Genomic DNA, 16,873 nt, shown 5'->3' on the forward strand with positions numbered 1-16,873 from the left:
GGCGGGGCGATACAGAGCACGGGAGAGGCAGGAAAGAGGGGCAAAAGAATGAATAGGTCATCACGAATCTGACGGAGGCATGGGAAGGGGTGGAGGAGCACTGCGCGAGCACCTCGACGCCGGCGGGTGGCAGGTAGAGAAGAGTAGCGACGCGGGGATGACTCGGACCACACGAGGCTCGATGAGAATCACCGGAAGGTTCAGTGTGATCAGGTGGAGCTGAGGGAGGCGGCGGTGGAGTCCGAAGGTCGCTGGAGAAGGAGATCTGCTCGGCGGCAGCAACCGGTAGGAGCTGAGGAAGAAGAAGGTGACGCAGCGATTGGAGGCACCTCGGGTCGATTACTTCTGCAGGAAGGATTCTCGAGCCGATGTGGGTCTCTTGGGCAAGGTGGCGAGGCTCGTGGAGGACGCTGGCCATGATGGCGCAAAGCAGCGGCGCTAGCATGCTCTGGACGGCGCGAACGTCGTTCGCGTTCCGGCCAGAATAGAGCACGAGAGGATGCGGGGCTTGCGGATATAGCTTCGGCATGTCTACGAGGTCGTGGCGGCAAGGTTTAGCGGCCGAGTTGAGAAGCGACGGTGTCGCGATGGCCGGCAGAAAGAGCGGCCAGGAAGATGAGCTGCTTCGGGATGAAGAATGTTAGCCCTGGCAAAAACATGGGAATGTATTGTTATTGTCACTTATTCAGTTCCTATGAATTTCAATTTGTTTTTAGAAAGTGGACTTTTGTTCACCAAGGGTTAATCGATGTTGATGTTGTGTTCTGGTTAATCAAAATTTCAACTTATTTTGAGAAAGTTGACTTTTGTTCATCGAGGGGAAGAAATAGCCACTTTTTGCCTTTTTGAGCCCACTGGAATGGATAATTTTGTAGGAAGCTTGAAAAATGAACTTCCTCCAAATTGATCTCTGATAGCACACATGTAATCCGAATGGAAAGTTATGCAAGATGACGAAATTTCAAATTGTTTTGAGAAATTTAACTTTTGTTGACCAGAGCCACTATTTGGCCAGTTTGATGTCAATTTTGGAATTGAATCACAACACTCTCCAAATGAACTCAAACTTTGCACACTAGTCACATATACCTATTAATGTCATTATCTCAAAGTTTGTTCAAATATGAATTGTTTACCTATTTTTTGAATTTCAAATTCAAACAAATCTGGGGAACTGTTACCTCAATCACAACTTAGATTCACAAGTTTCGTCGCAGAAGATTTTCATAGCATTTAGTGTTCATCCTTGATGTTCTCTCCAAATTTCAGATTTTTCTGGAGTTCAGGAACGATATTTCGTGCATTCTTTGAATTTCCAACCTTTTCGAGTCATGATTGAAAATTCAATGAAACTTCGCACAAATCGATGTGGAACCCATATAACAAAGTCATGGTTGTGTCATGGCATTCCAAAAAACTTGGAATGCACCGGGTCCAAATGCATTTGAATCATTTTTGCACCTAAATTACTGTTTTTGCCTATTCTGCCAATTGGAAAACAAAATAGGAAATTTCATCCGGAAACTGCATGGGCTCTTTATTTGTCAATACCTGACACCAAAAAAAAAATTCAGACCAAAATCAATTTGTGACCGGCCTTACTTTACCCGGGGAGGTCAACCAATATTGTTTCATTCAAAATAAGCATCCCAACAAAGTCACGGTGCCGAAAACGTACAACCTTATGCCGTTACCATACCCATATATATAAGAGAAAAACAGATAACATTTCATATATATATAGATCGATGGGTACGCAGGATTGATTACAAAATAGGAATAAAAATAGAGATACATAGCAACATATACATATGTAGCTAGAGATAGATAACAACACCGAGGCGCGAGGTCCATTATGCAGTGTCGTCGCCGTCGCTGTCGTTGAGGCCGCGCTCCTCACGGAAAGCGAAGAGGACGTTGCTCTCCGCCCGGATTTCCCGGACGTTCTTCCTCCCCCGCTCCTCGAGAAGGTTGCTCCTCTCCGAGTTTAGCGTCGCGAGATGAAACTCGTACCGCTCCCTCGCCTCCACCGCCTCCCGGCCGCACTCGTTGGCGAAATCTTCCGCCACGGAAGCCCCCTTCGCAGCAGCCACATGTGCCATCGGTCGGCTTCCCGCACACGCTGCTGGTACGTGTGCAGGAGCTCGGCATGGCGCCGATTGATCTCGCACTCGGCCTCCTCCTCCTCCTTGTCATCGTCGCCGCCGCCGTCATCATCGTTGAGGGGGAGTTGGCCGCAGGACGAGCATGGGACGTCCTCCTCGATGTGGGCACGCTTTGGCGGGCGAGCGGCTGCGACGAGCGGCGGCATCCATGCTCAATGCATGGGACAATGCCGCCGGCGCATGTTGACGGGTGGCAGACGTCGGAGTGGTGGCCAGCTCACGCCCATGGCCGCCGCCGGCCGAGCTCTCAGTACCGTCTACTAGCTCCTTGTCCTTGGCCATGGTGGAGAGAAGCGGTAGAGCTCGAGAGAGAGCGAGAGGAAGAATGTAGATGAGATCAGAGGAGACGAGAGAATCGGTTTACTGGGCACGCACATAAGTAGTAGTGGGGAGAGGAAGCCAACGAGACCGAGAGAATAGTGGGGAGAGGAATCCGACGGGACGATCTCACAGTTATTGAGAGTGAGTGGGAAACGTGTTGGGCCGCGCCGCCGCGCACGCCTGCTATTGACGCCAATTCCCTCCAACTTCCCACATACGCCAGTTTTCCATGCATTTCAAACTGCACCGGCGACCGCATTCAAAGCCCACGGATCACTGGAAACCTCTCCCCTTCCCTTGTCACCATCGCTATTTAACCCGGCGCCATGGCTCTGCTTCTTCTACACAGCTCTCCATTCTTCTCCTTCTTCTACACAGCTCTCCACTCCACTTCTTCAACCCGCCGCTCAACGCCCCCACTGACGACAAGCAATGGCGTTCGAAGGCCTCACCTTCAACCCGCCACCCCTCACTGATGAGGCGTTTTTCCCACCTGGCGTGCGTGTGGAGCGGACGCTCCAGGTGTGGGCGATGTCGCGCAGCCGGAGCTCGATCGCGCTGGCCAGGAACTTCCTCAATACCGCCTTCGGTCACCTGGAGGCCGGTGGCCCTCCAATGTACCGCCTGGAGCAGCTCCGCGAGCACGGCGTCAAAACCGCCCTCCTGGTGCACCTCACCAATAGCCATGACGCGGATTACCTCCTTGGCCGCGTGTACTGGTGTGGATGCGAGTTGATCGCATTCACGTTGTACAACGTGTACACCAACACTACGACCATGTTCCCCCACGCCGGCGAGATGCACGGCCTCCCGTACATGGAGGAGGCGGAGACGCCTGTGGAGGTGGCTGTCGAGGGGCCTGTGCCGCCTGTGGAGGAATCTGAAGACCAAGCCGAGGAGTGAGCGATCGATCGGCGTTTGTTTTTTCAAAATTAATGTCGTTATATGCTATGTAAGCCCTTGTTGGAATATATGAACTAGGTTCTTTCTTCGATGGTTGTGTTGTGCTGTGTCCACGCTGTAGAGGGGTGCATTCTGCGGCGGCGGTGCCGGTGCTTCCCTTCGTCAATGCCGGCCGAGAGCATCCTAGCGGTGCGTCCTAGCGGCACATCCTAGCGTCCACGTCCCCGTCCCGGTCCTTGTCCTCGTGCTCCCGTCGATCCCCACGCTACAGCGGCCGTCGTCGCGGTGGCCAGAGTCAAGCTCGCCGAAGCCCGGCCCGGCGCACAGTCAACAGCGCGCATTGGTCCCACCCATCAGGCTTATACCAGGTCCCACCCGTCAGCAGCTAACGGCTTGACCGAGTTGACCGTGAGGAGGTGCTCCGTGATGGCAAAAGCGAGCATTTGCGCAAAGGAGGAGAGTAGAAGCGAGCAGTGTTCTAAGACCTGGACAAAACTGAGTAGAACTAAGGAACCGAGGGCACACAAGTAAAAAAACCCTTAAAAAAATCGTATTATTTAAAAAAAAAAGCCGGACATAGCAAGCGCTTCTATTCTTATATTTAGCATTGTTTGATCCCTAGCCCTTTTCTGGGCAACATTGATATGTAGTCTCAAACTATATGATTCAACAACATTATGCATGTAATTGAATGGGAATTTTCTTGCCATGCCATAAACCTTCTTAATCTTTTTCCAAAAGCATTTCCAACTATTTTATGATCAAGTTAGAATGAAAATGCTTCATTTACTATTCTTCGCAGCAATGCACGTGCGCCTCGCTAGTATATATATTTTGAATGAGGAGGGATCCCATTTTTGTCTCCCACATCGCGTCCACCATTTGACACTAATTAACCTGCTTCGCCCGACGTGAAGAGAATGATTCACGCACGCCGGTGACCGGAGATCGGAACAATGATGCCGGTGTAAGCGGCAACGGCATGATTCCAAGACGTCCAGCACAAGTATGCTCTGCCCTGGGATGTCAGGCACGTTGCCAAAGCAATGTCCTGTGCCGGTTCTCCAAGCTACGTGTCCGCGACACTTTCCTCCCCTCATCATTCCACAAGCCTCCAATCTCCATCGACGACGTGCACCCATGGCCACACGGAAAATCTGTTCATGCATGCATCTTGCAGAACGGTCAAGTAAGTCTCAGGCCACCCTGGCTAGCTATTATAAAATATCTATATCGATCATCACCCTGGACTGTTTCAAAGCACTACATATATGGTACCTCCCTCCTTTCTCAAGCTCTCAAGAAGAAGAAACATCGGTCCTGTGAGTGAAGAAAGGCATATATTCACATCCGGCCAGTTAAGCGAAAGAGATGGGGAAGGCGGTGGTTCTGGTGCTGGTTCTTGCCTTGCAGGTTATCGGACTTGTGTCCGGCGGCAACTTCTACGAGGAGTGTGACGCGACGTGGGAGCCCCAGAATTGCTGGGCCTACGACGATGGCAACAGCCTCTCCCTCGCCCTTGTCAGCAACTCCTCAGGTCTACATGATTCAGATGAAGTTCTTTGATTTATTAATTTGCTTCACTTCAATATACGTATCTCAAATCTCAATCAATCACATTGTGCTTCTAATTGGACGCATAAATGCAAGCTCTCTTTAATTAGTTCCACATTGAGTCTCAATTTAATCGATCATCTGACGGTTGCATTGCATGTGTAGGCTCGATGATCCGTTCAAAGAGGCAGTTCATCTACGGGAGCGTGTCGACCATGATCCAGCTCGTCAAGGGCAACTCTGCCGGCACGGTCACAACATATTACGTAAGCAGTTACTCCTCTCCTAGCTACAATTGATCAAAGAACTGAACCTGGAAGCTAGAGAAATGTGATGCATTTCCATTCCCTCTGCTAATCAATCTATCAACACTGCATGCAGACATCGTCGGTGGGCGACAACCACGACGAGATCGACTTCGAGTTCCTGGGGAACGAGACGGGGCAGCCCTACACGATCCACACCAACGTGTACGCCGCCGGGGTGGGCAACAAGGAGATGCAGTTCCGGCCCTGGTTCGACCCCACGGACGGCTACCACAACTACACCATCTCCTGGACGCCCTGCAGGATCGTCTGGTACGTCGACGGCGCCCCCATCAGGGTGTTCAAGAACTACCAGCAGAGCCACGGCGTGCCGTTCCCGACGGGCCGGCCCATGTACGCCTACTCCAGCATCTGGGCCGCCGAGGACTGGGCCACGCAGGGCGGCCGCGTCAAGGCCGACTGGACCCACGCGCCCTTCGTCGCCAACTACCGCGGCATCGACCTCGACGTCTGCGAGTGCTACGGAGGGGACTGTGTTTACGGCTGCGCCGCCGCGTACGGCACTGGTGCCAGGGGGCAGCAGAGCTGCCGGCTCGACGACGAGCAGCTGGGGACGATGCGGTGGGTGCAGGAGAAGTACAGGATCTATGACTACTGCGTCGACTATGATGGCGGCAAGGTGCCAGGCAAAGAGTGCAGCCTGCCGCAGTACTGATCAACAAAGGGGGTTTTGCACGTTCGATCGTGCAGCCGCATGATCTTGCTTTTTGCACGTTCCACATATACTGTTCTTTTCTTCCATTCTATTTTCCCAGATTGTTCATTGGTTTCCCAATGTCTTCTCGATCGAATAACATACTCCCTCCGGTTTAAGAAACGGAATTTATATTAAGCGAATGTTCGCTCTTTACTCTCTCGGAACGAACGATTTGCTGAAGACTGTTCGAGATCGCGCCACTTGTCTTGTGGTGGTGACAAGTTTAGTTATGTGGCGTGACAACTTTGATCTATGAGGACAACAACTTTAGTTTTGTGCGAGTAGCAACTTTACTCCATTGCGCCAGAAAACTATGAGCGAACGTTTAATTCCATGAAGAAGTGGCAATTTTAGATATGCGGGGGTTCGCAACTTTAGTTATGTGCCGATGGCAATTTTACCCGTCGTGTCGGCAGACCAGGGAGCGAATGGTCTCCCTATTCCATCCCTTTAAGAAAACATATGAAGTTTAATTTGAACATAGGTCTAGTCAAACTTTCAAATTTTGGCTACTTGTATCCGATGCACAATCATATACTCCCCGTCTCAAAATAAGTGACGTGAATTTGTATATGAGTAGATTATTTGTTTTGAAAGTACTTTTACATCAACCAAAATTCACTGTCTTATAGAAATATGTCCAAATAGACGGCAAAAAGAATGTTTTTTTAAGGAGGCAATGCCCCCGCATCTCGTTGATCCAGATTGCACATATGTCTGAAACATCAAAAAATTTAACTCAAGGAAGTAATAATAGCTAGCTTGAGAGCTAACGTGCTCGTTGTGTTCGAATAGATGTCAGGTTAATCTATAAACTCTATAAAATTAAAATCCACTAAATACAGTTAATTTAGCAGCCCATCCAACTCACCACCGCCTGCGCCTAACATCGGAAGAAAATTCCCGTTGCCAGCCCTTCCTCTCAGTTCGTCCACCGCGGCTCGATCTGCGTTGACCAGTGCCCTCTTCTCACCGGCGGAACGGAGACGCTCTCCTCTAGCCATCGGAACGGATCCGTCGTGGCCCGAAACAGCCACCGCCTCCAAGCCCCTGGCCCGCTGGCCGCCGCCGCTCGATCTCCGGCCACCGGTGAGGCCGCCCTCCTTTGGGCGGTGGTATGAAGCCATCGTGTCCCCCGAAACCTTCCTGAGGTCCTGCTGCCCCTGCTCCCTAGAGCCCCGAGGTCCCGCCACCTTCTGCTCCCCCGAATCCCCTTCCCGCCTCACCGCTCCGAGCTCCCAGCCTCTTGCCGCCGCCACCGCTCGACAATCTCCGGCCACCTGTGCAACCGCCCTCCTTTGGCCGGTGGAACGGAGCCTTCGTGTCCCCCACCACCGCCCCGAGGCCGAGATCCTGCCGCCCCCTGCTCCCTCGTGCCCGAGGTCCTGCCACCCCTGCTCCCCTTTGTGCCTCTGTTAGCCAGGTCAGCGACAAATGGGGTCAGAGGCGGACGTGGTGGAGATGACCGCCCCCCTCCTCGGCAGGGCTAGCGGTGAGGTTCATCCTCTCACTGCTCCAGCAGCCTCATGTGGCAGACTGCTTGATCTGAAGGCGAGCGTGCACGTGCCCACGAAGACGAAGGCATCAGGATCCGTTTTTGCCCAACGATGCGCCTCCAGCCTCCTAATCGATCTCCATATTTAATTCCCAACGGCCCAGACCACCTAGGCCTATCTATATTAATCTGTCAGCACTTACCTGGACGGTTGGGCCTTGGTCTTGGAAAAGACAATGCCCAACACGAGACACACCTGGCTGTTGATTTTTCCTTTTCTTTTACCAGAGTTTATTACTTGAACTCAAGTTAGTATAGACAACTAGAATTATTGGGATATATACAATGTTTGAAGTGTCAAATCCAGTGAAAATTTTGTCATTTGCATCGAAAACAACTCTTAAAGTGTTCCAGTGAAAATTTTGTCATCTGCATCAAAAACAACTCTTAAAATGTTCTATATTTCTGTTTTGATTTTCGTTGAGTATCATATTTAAGTTCCCGCTGCAACGCGCGGGAGGAATCACCTAGTTCTCATAACGGGTCAAGGACTTTTTTCACAAGAAATTGAAGTGTCGGAAATTAAGGGAAGCTCCTATCCCTATGGCGGTTGCCTAGTGCTAGTCAATTCTGTACACACACTAGCCTTTCGATGTTCATATTGTCTTTCTTCCAAGTCCGCATGGGGGTTCGCAAGAGTAGAACCTGGCCAAGACAAATGCGGCTAAGCACAAATTTAACTCCAGACAGGGGACTCATGCTGCCACTCCAAGTACCACAGCCTCCGAAATCACTACGAATTGTGTTTGGTATCCCGCGTTGCATATGCATTGCACGTAGCATGCAAAATATTTCATGTTTGGTATCCAGCGCCACGTCCTCGGCGGGGCCCATGAGATGCAAAAGGAATGCCCGAGCCAGAATGATTGGAATGTGATTTTTGTTTCGGATTTTTCTTTCTCTGTTCATGGAGTCCATGTTCTGATTTGGATTTTTGGGTTGAACGCCAGTTTCTTATTTGTTCGATGGTTCATGTAAAAACCAACCATGTCTGCCGAACACTCATCTCTCTTAGTTTTTGCATCAACTCAGTCTATATAGTTAGGTGGAGTCTGTATCCCAGATGCAAAAGACACCCTTTTTTTTTAGAATCCGATGCAAAAGACACCTAGAAAACAAAACGCACCCTTTGTAGCGGTTCGCTCCCGATTAGGATGGAAATGGGTGGGACCATTGTGAATGGCACCAGCCCACTGTGTTGCATGGTGCTGATTTTTGCAGGCCAATCCACCTGGGTGGACCAGTCGGTTCCCTACGCCAAATTTCACATGAAACTACCCATGAGATCGAATATACTCCCTCCGTGCCAAAAAGATTGGCGCGGCCTCATGCAGAAGACGACTTTACAATTAAGTCCTACAATTTTCAGAATACTACGTGCAATTACACTTGGCAATCTCAAATTACATGCATCCAAAATCCCAAATCACTGTCCGGATCTGCCTGCGAAAGGGGCGTGGGAACCACCAGACTGGAAGCCGCCACGGTGGGGTGCGAAGGCACACGGCATCAGGGTAGTTCCGAAGATGGGGTCGAGGGGGGGGGGCGATGAGGAGGTGGAGGGGCGGCGTTGCCAAGGCCATGGCATGGTGGTGCACTCTGGATCCCGTGCCGCTGCCATCGGATCTGGTCTCTCTGCGACCGGATCTGACCTTCTTGGAGGTGGAGGAAACCGCGGCGGAGCAGGGCATAGAGGAGAGAACAACAGGTGGGGTGTTTTTGCAAAATAGCCAGATATGCCCATCTTTTCGGCACGGAGGGAGTACTTGATATTTTGGTCAACTAAGGATGTAAACGATGCTCGAAACGAATGCCGCAGGGCTCGTTTCGCACAGCTTCTAGCACAAATTTTTTTCTTTACTTTCCTGCTTTGGCCTATATTGGAGCTGAACTGGCTAAAACGGGTCTTAAACGGCTGCCCGTTTACATCCCAGGGTCAACAAGGGCCATTCCCATCCCTAGTTAATTGTTAGTGAGATGCAATAATAAGACTTAGTTAATTTTGTATTATTCCCCTAAACAAAGTTAATTTTGAATTATCATATCACGCCAAGCGCATGCGCGTTGGGGTCGGGAGGTGATCATGCCAATCTTATCGTGTGGCATGACTCCTTCCCGAACCGTGTTAATGCAATGCTTTCAAAAATAATACCATGCCCAAGTTCTGAAGCAAGCCGCGCGCTGACATATCTTCGTTCGCGAAAAGAAAAAAGAAAGAGAAAGACGATGACTGGCTTTCAAATTGTCAACTGAACATTTACAAATCTCTAGAACAGTCATGGATGTGGTCCTCGCAGAACTTAACTTAAACATTTGTCTTTCTGAACCGAACTAATCCAAACTTAACTAAACAATGTTGGTCCGCCGAAAAGGTTACTTGAATTAAAAATCGTGTTCGCGGCAAGATGAAGCGACGGCTGAAGATATGAAAATATTTACAAGGTCTATAAACAGTACTGCTAGTAACTTGCATGGATGAACTTCTGAACAAAGTGAGAGCAGCAGGTCAGTCAGACAATTCAGCCATGCAAGACTTGCTCCTCCTCGTGTTCTCTTTGACGCTCCTCGCCGTCGTCGTTGGCGGCCTGCTAGTCCGGCCGATCAACGCGATGCACGACCGCTTCGCCTCCGTCAGGTGGGCTCTCCTGCGGGACTTCTCCCCTGTCCTGCGGCGGGACGTCTTCGTCACGGACCGTGCGACGGCGCACCGGCTCCTCGTCCGCGGCGGCGCCTTCTGCAACCGCCCGCCGTCTAGCGCGGCCAGCTCCGTGCTCTCGCGACAGCAACACCACAACATCGGCTCGGCGCCCTACGGCGCGCTCTGGCGCGCCGTCCGCCGGAACCTCGTCTCCGAGGTCTTGCACCCGTCCTCGCGCCTCCGCAGCCACGCCCCCGCCCGCCGCCGCGCTCTCCGAGGCCTCATCGTGGACCTCCGCGAGCAATCCAAGTCCAAGCCCAGCGGCAGCGGAGTGGTCCTCGCGGCAGAGAGCCTTCACGCTGCGTTGTTCGGCCTGAGCGCGTCCATGTGCTTCGGGGACGGCGTGGACGCGGCCCGCGTCCGCGCCATGGCCGACGGCATGGAGGACCTCATCCGGTCCCTCGTCGGGCTGCGCGTCTTCGCCGCGTTCCCCGCGCTGGCCGAGCTCGTGTACCGCGAGCGGTGGAGCAAGCTCGTCGCGCTCCGGCGGCGGCAGGAGGAGATGTACCTGCCGCTCGTCCACGCCCGGCGTCGGCGTGGCCGGTCTGGTGAAGGCGAGCCCTTGGCGTATGTGGACACGCTCATCGATCTCATGGTCCCCGACGGCGACGACGACGAAGACTCTGGTGCTTCCAAGCGGAGGCTAACGGACGGCGAGCTCGTGGGGCTCTGCTCCGAGTTCCTTGGCGCCGGGACAGAGCCGGCTACCGCAGCGCTGCAGTGGACCATGGCCAACCTGGTGAAGCATCTGGACGTGCAGGAGGCTGTGCGCGCAGAGATTAGCTCTGTCGTGAGGGAGGATGCCGACGAGGTCGCCGAGGAAGACCTTGGCAGGCTGGAGTACCTCAACGCCGTCCTCATGGAGTCGCTCCGGCTGCACCCCAGCGTGCCCTCGGTGACTAGGCAGGTGAGCAACTCCATATTTTATTTGACCAACCAACTAATTTAACCGATTCCTGCAGGTCGCTTGGTCCAAAATTAAATGGGTTACCGTTATTCAATCAAGGTCGAAGCGTACAGTACGTACGTACCTAAATTTTGTCTTGATTCTTCACAAGGTGATTCCCGAGGACCACGTCGTTTTGGATGGCGCGCGTGTTCCGGCGGGGACGACGGTGCAGTTCCCGCTGGATCTTCTCGCGCTGGACAAGACGGTCTGGTCGGACCCGGACGAGTTCCGGCCGGGGAGGTTCGTATCTGGCGGCGAGGGCGAGGGCATCAACCTCGTGGCTGCGGCGGGAAGCGCTGGGGAGATCCGGATGATGCCGTTCGGCGCTGGCCGGAGGATGTGCCCCGGGATGGGCGTCGCGGTGCTTCACCTTGGCTACTTCGTGGCAAACCTCGTGAGGGAGTTCGAGTGGACGGAGGCTGAGGGCGAGCTCGCAGTGGACCTTGCGCCGCACGTCGGGTTCTTGAGCGTCATGAAGCGGCCGCTGCGTGCTCGGCTACTCGCGCTGCGGCGGCGGGAGGGCCTAATAAAGTGAACACATATAGGTGGCCTCGTGGAGGTGGAGGAAATGCTTTCCCTGGCCTAGTTTTCCCCGAATGCTGGTTAGAATTTGGAATGTCTGCCTATATGTACGCTCCTTCAATTTGCTATTTCTCTGTCACTGAAAAATTACTAATTATCTCTAAGTCGATAGATAGTTTGATTCCTTTAACAAATTTGTGATAAATCTCCGACGCTTATTATGAACCCGAAAGAATAGCATCCATGTTTTATTTCAGAACAGGTGTACATTAGTCAAACATAGTAACAATCACATTCTTGAGCCAAATGGCTCAGCCCTCGTTTTCTCCTCGTTGGAAATGAGCAAATGCCTTCAGCCGAAGGCTGAAGTAGGAACAGTTTTAGGAGGATCCTACAACGGAGTCACAGAGAATCTCCCTTCCTTCCATGCAGCTCCAAGGATGGGCTCTCCTTTTGAAACAAGCAATGCTCCTCGAGACAATTATGTCTGTGCCACTACACCTGAGGTTTTCTGCAATGAAAGATCGAATACGTCACAGAGGGGGTGTGAATGTGACCAATTTTAAGTTTTCTTCAAGAATGAAGACTGAAGACTAAAGACAGTCACAATACTTCAACAACAGAGATTATACAAAGCAAGTTTTAGAGTTGCAGTGGAATGAAGAAAGATGAACAAGTTTATAGCAGTACCAGTAAAGACAAGAACAGCAAGAACAATTGTACTTTAACAGAAAATACAAGAGTGAGCAACGATATCACCAGAACACGAAGACACAGAAATTTGTTTTCCAAAGTTCAGATTGTTGGCACAATCCTACGTCTCCGTTGAGGGGCTGAGTCACACAAGAATCGCGGACACACAAGTCCACACAATTCTCCTGAGCTAAGACCTAAGTCTCGTCCGGTTACTCGTGGTAGATCTTGAGGTGATTTCTGGACCTTCACAGACTGGTTGATGACGAATCACAAACTTCGATTGCTCTTCAACACTGACTCCTAGCCGTCTAGGTGATGCCAACTAGCAAGAGTAATAACCTTCAAGTGCTCGGTTAAAGAGGGGATCCCATTCTTCACGCTCAGTTCAGCTCTAAGGGTTTTCTTGGGTGTACTTCAAAACATCTCCTTCGGGATCACCACCGAAACCGATCGGGGTGGGTCGGCTTATATAGTCTCGGCCTCCGCGATCTAGCTGTTGTGAACCGTTGGATAAAGTGATCCCTGAGACTCCAGCTCACACTTTAACTCTTTGTCTCACAACGGTTAGATTACGTGATCAAAACATAAAGCGACAAAGATTTTCAAACACATTTGAAATCAGAGTGAAGACTTCACGCGGAAGTTTCTGTGAAGACTGAAATGCTTCATTATTCACTCCGACGGAAAACACTCACACAAAAAGGTTTGCGCCTAAGCTGAACATGAAGAATAAGGTTTCACTAAATCAGCTCCACACTTCAAACCCCCCTTAATAATACGGCGTTCCTATACTCAAGTGAAGAAAAAAAGGTACGGAAAGACCTATGAAGAAAACTACGCTTCACGTTCTTCTCCGTTCTTCACTGAGTTCTTCATACTTCAAACCAGTACCAGTATTTCAATTTTTAGGAGTCATCGATGCTGGCTAAACCAATTCTTCTGAGAAACTAAAACCTGAAACACTTCGTGTAACTCATTAGTTCCTCAACCATGTTGTCATCATTCATCAAAACCCATACAGGGGCAATGTTTCCCTTTCACGTAGACCTTCTTATAGGTATAAAAAGAAGTGATGTGAATTAAGATTACTTTTTCCATGTAAAAACGATTTATTACCATTATTTTGGACTTTTATATCAGTAAAAAAATGTAATAATAGACAAATGTTGTCGGAAATTGTTGATTTTGGCATGGTGTCGCAGTATTAGTGCCCTAGGCTGGCATAAAAGTTTGAGACCATGTCATGGAAGCTAGATAGTATTAAACTTGGCATGAAAGTAAACTTTTGAGTTTAGTAGTGGCACAACCAGAATTTCACACTTTGATAGTGGCACAAACATAAGTGTCCCATGCGCTAAATGGGATAACTGCAAAATTACCATGTAGTTCCTGAAAAGCCCAATCGAAATTAGTTGGTGCTCAGTTGCTCACTGTCCAAGTAAAAGACCCCGCGTCGCTCCAAGCGGGGCGACATAAGCGGCGTTTCCCATGTCGACGCCTACCTATCTTCATATTGTATGCTTACTCCGTTCTAAAAATGTAGAGTTTTGTCAGCGGTTAAAGTTTGACCAAACTTATAACAAAAAATAACAACATTTATGGTGCCAAATGAAGATTATTATATCTATTGAAAAATATACTTTGACAGTGTCTTGGTATGGCACTACATATGTTGATTTTTTTTTACATAAGCTCGGTCAAACTTTTGAAAGTTTGTTAATCGGTAAAAATTACACGCCTTACAGTTTGAAACGGAAAACATGTATTTCTCCTCCCCACCGCTGTGCAAAGCCCGTGTGATGGATGGTGGTGGCGCACGACCTCCAAACACTCTTCTACCGACAAGTTTTGAAGCCGCTCCACCCATGGAGGGTCAACTTTTATGGGGAAAAAAGAGACACAAAATTCATTGAAGCATGAAGCAAAGAACCCGAAAAATTCGTCCAAACGTAGTAACTGGAGGCATGGAAGAGAAGACCAGAAAACTGGAGGCATGGAAGAGAAGACCAGAAAACGCGTTCCTCCTCATAATCGATCACTCATTCTGTTTTTTCCGTACTAGAGGATAGTGATTAGTGAAGCTATCGGCGATGAACAAAATAAGCTTACACGCGTGACGGGGACGAGGCAAATTAATGAACTGTATACTAACATGCAGGCCGACAAGATTATAGGATTACATGTCTCCTTTGAACGTGCCAGGGATCTGAAAGAGAAGACCGACCAAGCACCTATTAATCAAATCGCCAGTCTATCAAAGCGCCAAATGGAAACGAGCAAAGCACTGTCTCCTTCTTCTATGCCAGGCTGACAGCTATAGCCAAACGGAAGTAGTACGGAACATAACGTTGTGCAGAGCACTAAGCATGTCGAAAAAAAGAGAATACAAGGTTCAATTACCTGACGCGTTCCGGAACTGAGCAAGATCACGATACACAAGCTGGCAAATACCTGAAGGGAATAATAAACGCATGCAGGCTGGCCTGTTCTTCGTCGACACAGAAAAGAAAAGAAAAGAAAAGAAAATCACGCTAGCTAGCCTACGTGCGTACCAGCAACTTCCTTAATGCATAGAGGTTCAGCTAGTACTAGTAGGAGTAGTATATAATCATCCCCAGCGTCCCTCTGCATCTTCATCAAGCCTTGGCATACATACTCAACAAGCAGAAGTGAGAATTATTTCATTCGTGCTTCGGGAATTAAAGGGAAAAGATTCAAGAGATGGAAAGCTCGAGGGCGCTCCTCCTGATGGCGGTCACCGTGGCGGCCATCGGCCTCGCCGGCGCCAACTTCCGCGACGACTGCGACATCCCGTGGGCTCCTGAGAACGCCTACTTCTCGCCGGACGGCCACAGCCTCACCATGTCCCTGCCGAGGGAGAACTCCGGCTGCGCGCTGCAGACCAAGAAGCAGTTCATCTACGGCAGCGTCTCCACCCTCATCAAGCTGATACCCGGCGATTCCGCCGGCACCGTCACCACATACTACGTACGTCCCCTAATCAATCACACTGCTTGCTTAACTGATCATCGTGTTAATTTGTTGTTTTTATCGCAATTAAGAGCATGTACAATGCAAGGTGTTAAGACAGATGCTTACGAAAATAAACCAAGCACTTTTTTAAGCACCAGTGCTTATTTGTTTAGAGGAGGTGTCAAGTTAGGCATCTGCTTAGTCTAAATAAGCATAAGTGTTTAACAAAAACCGGTTAATTTTTCTAAGCACCCATCTAGACATCTTGCATTGCACATGCTCTAATTCGGCAAATATATATATATATATATCAGACGTCGTCGGCAATGGACTCCAACAAAAAGCACGACGAGATCGACTTCGAGTTCCTGGGGAACGAGACGGGGCAGCCCTACACGATCCACACCAACATCTTCGTGGACGGGGTGGGGAACAGGGAGATGCAGTTCGTGCCCTGGTTCAACGCAACGGACGGGTACCACAACTACACCATCTCCTGGACACCCTGCATGGTGGTCTGGTACGTGGACAGCGTCCCCATCCGGGTGTTCAGAAACTTCAGCAAGGAGGGCGTCCCGTTCCCGGTCACCCGGCCCATGTACGCCTACTCCACACTCTGGGAGGCCGACGACTGGGCCACGCAGGGGGGCCGCGTCAAGACCAACTGGGCCAACGCGCCCTTCGTCGCCAGCTACCAAGACATGGTCGTCGACGTCTGCAGCTGCGCCTCCGGCGACTACTACTGCGCCGACAACTGCAAGGCCAAGTACTACGGGTACGACCAGCAGTACTACTGCGGCGGGCTTCAGCCTGACCAGGCCAAGGCTATGCTCGAGCTGCAGCAGAAGTACAGGATCTACGACTACTGCGTCAAATACAGGGCCGCCAACAAAGAGTGCGACCTCCAACAGTACTGATTTTTGATGATGTGCCGTCTGATCGATCACCGTTCTTTATACGTACGGCCGTGGCACGCACCAACGATCGATCCTTGGTAATGATTACCCAGATGGGGATTCGTTGGGGTTTATTAAATTGATTGATACATATTGATTTGGTCAAGGATTTTTATTCCTTGTCATCACAAATATTTTGTAGTTGTTTTTGAGAGGAATATTTTGTAATTTTTTCTTGTTCCGGACAAACATATACATACAGATATACTTGTATAATTATTTATTTCCTTGCTATGATGCATATATGTGAGTAATATATCCTCTTTTGTCGACAGAGAACTACATTTGAGGTAATTATAAGTTGTTTTTGATTTTGGGATTTAATTAACTCCGTGGCTTCGAGTCCAACGATCTACTATCTACTATTGGTTCAGCCATAGTGTTAACGAGATGCTGGGTGCGACAATATCTTGGTGCATTTTCTTTATGAAAAATAATTATGAGCAGTAGGATTTGGACCCTATTGGGTGGAGTCATGCACTCACAAATCCACCACCACACCATGAGGTGCTTCTCGTCTTTTTGAGTATGCTATTTTTACGATTTTACTAGCAGAGT

At 50.0% G+C, this 16,873-nt stretch overlaps 3 protein-coding genes across 3 annotated transcripts; all 3 read left to right on the plus strand.

The window, feature by feature from the left end:
• The first annotated feature begins 4,549 nt into the window (after nucleotides 1–4,549).
• LOC100832562 (probable xyloglucan endotransglucosylase/hydrolase protein 12) lies at nucleotides 4,550–6,146 on the plus strand. The gene is made up of 3 exons (XM_003572447.4): nucleotides 4,550–4,926; nucleotides 5,109–5,209; nucleotides 5,325–6,146. The coding sequence occupies exons 1-3, from the start codon at nucleotides 4,761–4,763 to the stop codon at nucleotides 5,922–5,924; spliced, it is 867 nt and encodes a 288-aa protein (XP_003572495.1). The 5' UTR covers nucleotides 4,550–4,760; the 3' UTR covers nucleotides 5,925–6,146.
• A 3,714-nt stretch (nucleotides 6,147–9,860) lies between these two features.
• Nucleotides 9,861–11,916, plus strand: LOC100822034 (cytochrome P450 89A2). The gene is made up of 2 exons (XM_003571154.2): nucleotides 9,861–11,126; nucleotides 11,278–11,916. The coding sequence occupies exons 1-2, from the start codon at nucleotides 9,993–9,995 to the stop codon at nucleotides 11,701–11,703; spliced, it is 1,560 nt and encodes a 519-aa protein (XP_003571202.2). The 5' UTR covers nucleotides 9,861–9,992; the 3' UTR covers nucleotides 11,704–11,916.
• Nucleotides 11,917–15,034: 3,118 nt separating this feature from the next.
• LOC100822338 (probable xyloglucan endotransglucosylase/hydrolase protein 12) lies at nucleotides 15,035–16,585 on the plus strand. Its single transcript, XM_003571155.4, has 2 exons — nucleotides 15,035–15,374; nucleotides 15,674–16,585. The coding sequence occupies exons 1-2, from the start codon at nucleotides 15,108–15,110 to the stop codon at nucleotides 16,274–16,276; spliced, it is 870 nt and encodes a 289-aa protein (XP_003571203.1). The 5' UTR covers nucleotides 15,035–15,107; the 3' UTR covers nucleotides 16,277–16,585.
• Nucleotides 16,586–16,873: the final 288 nt, after the last annotated feature.

Source organism: Brachypodium distachyon, chromosome 3, assembly GCF_000005505.3.
Source record: "Brachypodium distachyon strain Bd21 chromosome 3, Brachypodium_distachyon_v3.0, whole genome shotgun sequence".
NCBI lineage: Eukaryota > Viridiplantae > Streptophyta > Magnoliopsida > Poales > Poaceae > Brachypodium > Brachypodium distachyon.

Bases quoted from the DNA above. Each gene is read 5' to 3' on its own strand.
- LOC100832562 (XM_003572447.4), top strand. From the start codon at position 4,761: ATGGGGAAGGCGGTGGTTCTGGTGCTGGTTCTTGCCTTGCAGGTTATC. The intron at 4,927-5,108 runs GTCTACATGATT...TTGCATGTGTAG, and splicing joins CCTTGTCAGCAACTCCTCAG to GCTCGATGATCCGTTCAAAG. The intron at 5,210-5,324 runs GTAAGCAGTTAC...CACTGCATGCAG, and splicing joins GCACGGTCACAACATATTAC to ACATCGTCGGTGGGCGACAA.
- LOC100822034 (XM_003571154.2), top strand. From the start codon at position 9,993: ATGGATGAACTTCTGAACAAAGTGAGAGCAGCAGGTCAGTCAGACAAT. The intron at 11,127-11,277 runs GTGAGCAACTCC...ATTCTTCACAAG, and splicing joins TGCCCTCGGTGACTAGGCAG to GTGATTCCCGAGGACCACGT.
- LOC100822338 (XM_003571155.4), top strand. From the start codon at position 15,108: ATGGAAAGCTCGAGGGCGCTCCTCCTGATGGCGGTCACCGTGGCGGCC. The intron at 15,375-15,673 runs GTACGTCCCCTA...TATATATATCAG, and splicing joins GCACCGTCACCACATACTAC to ACGTCGTCGGCAATGGACTC.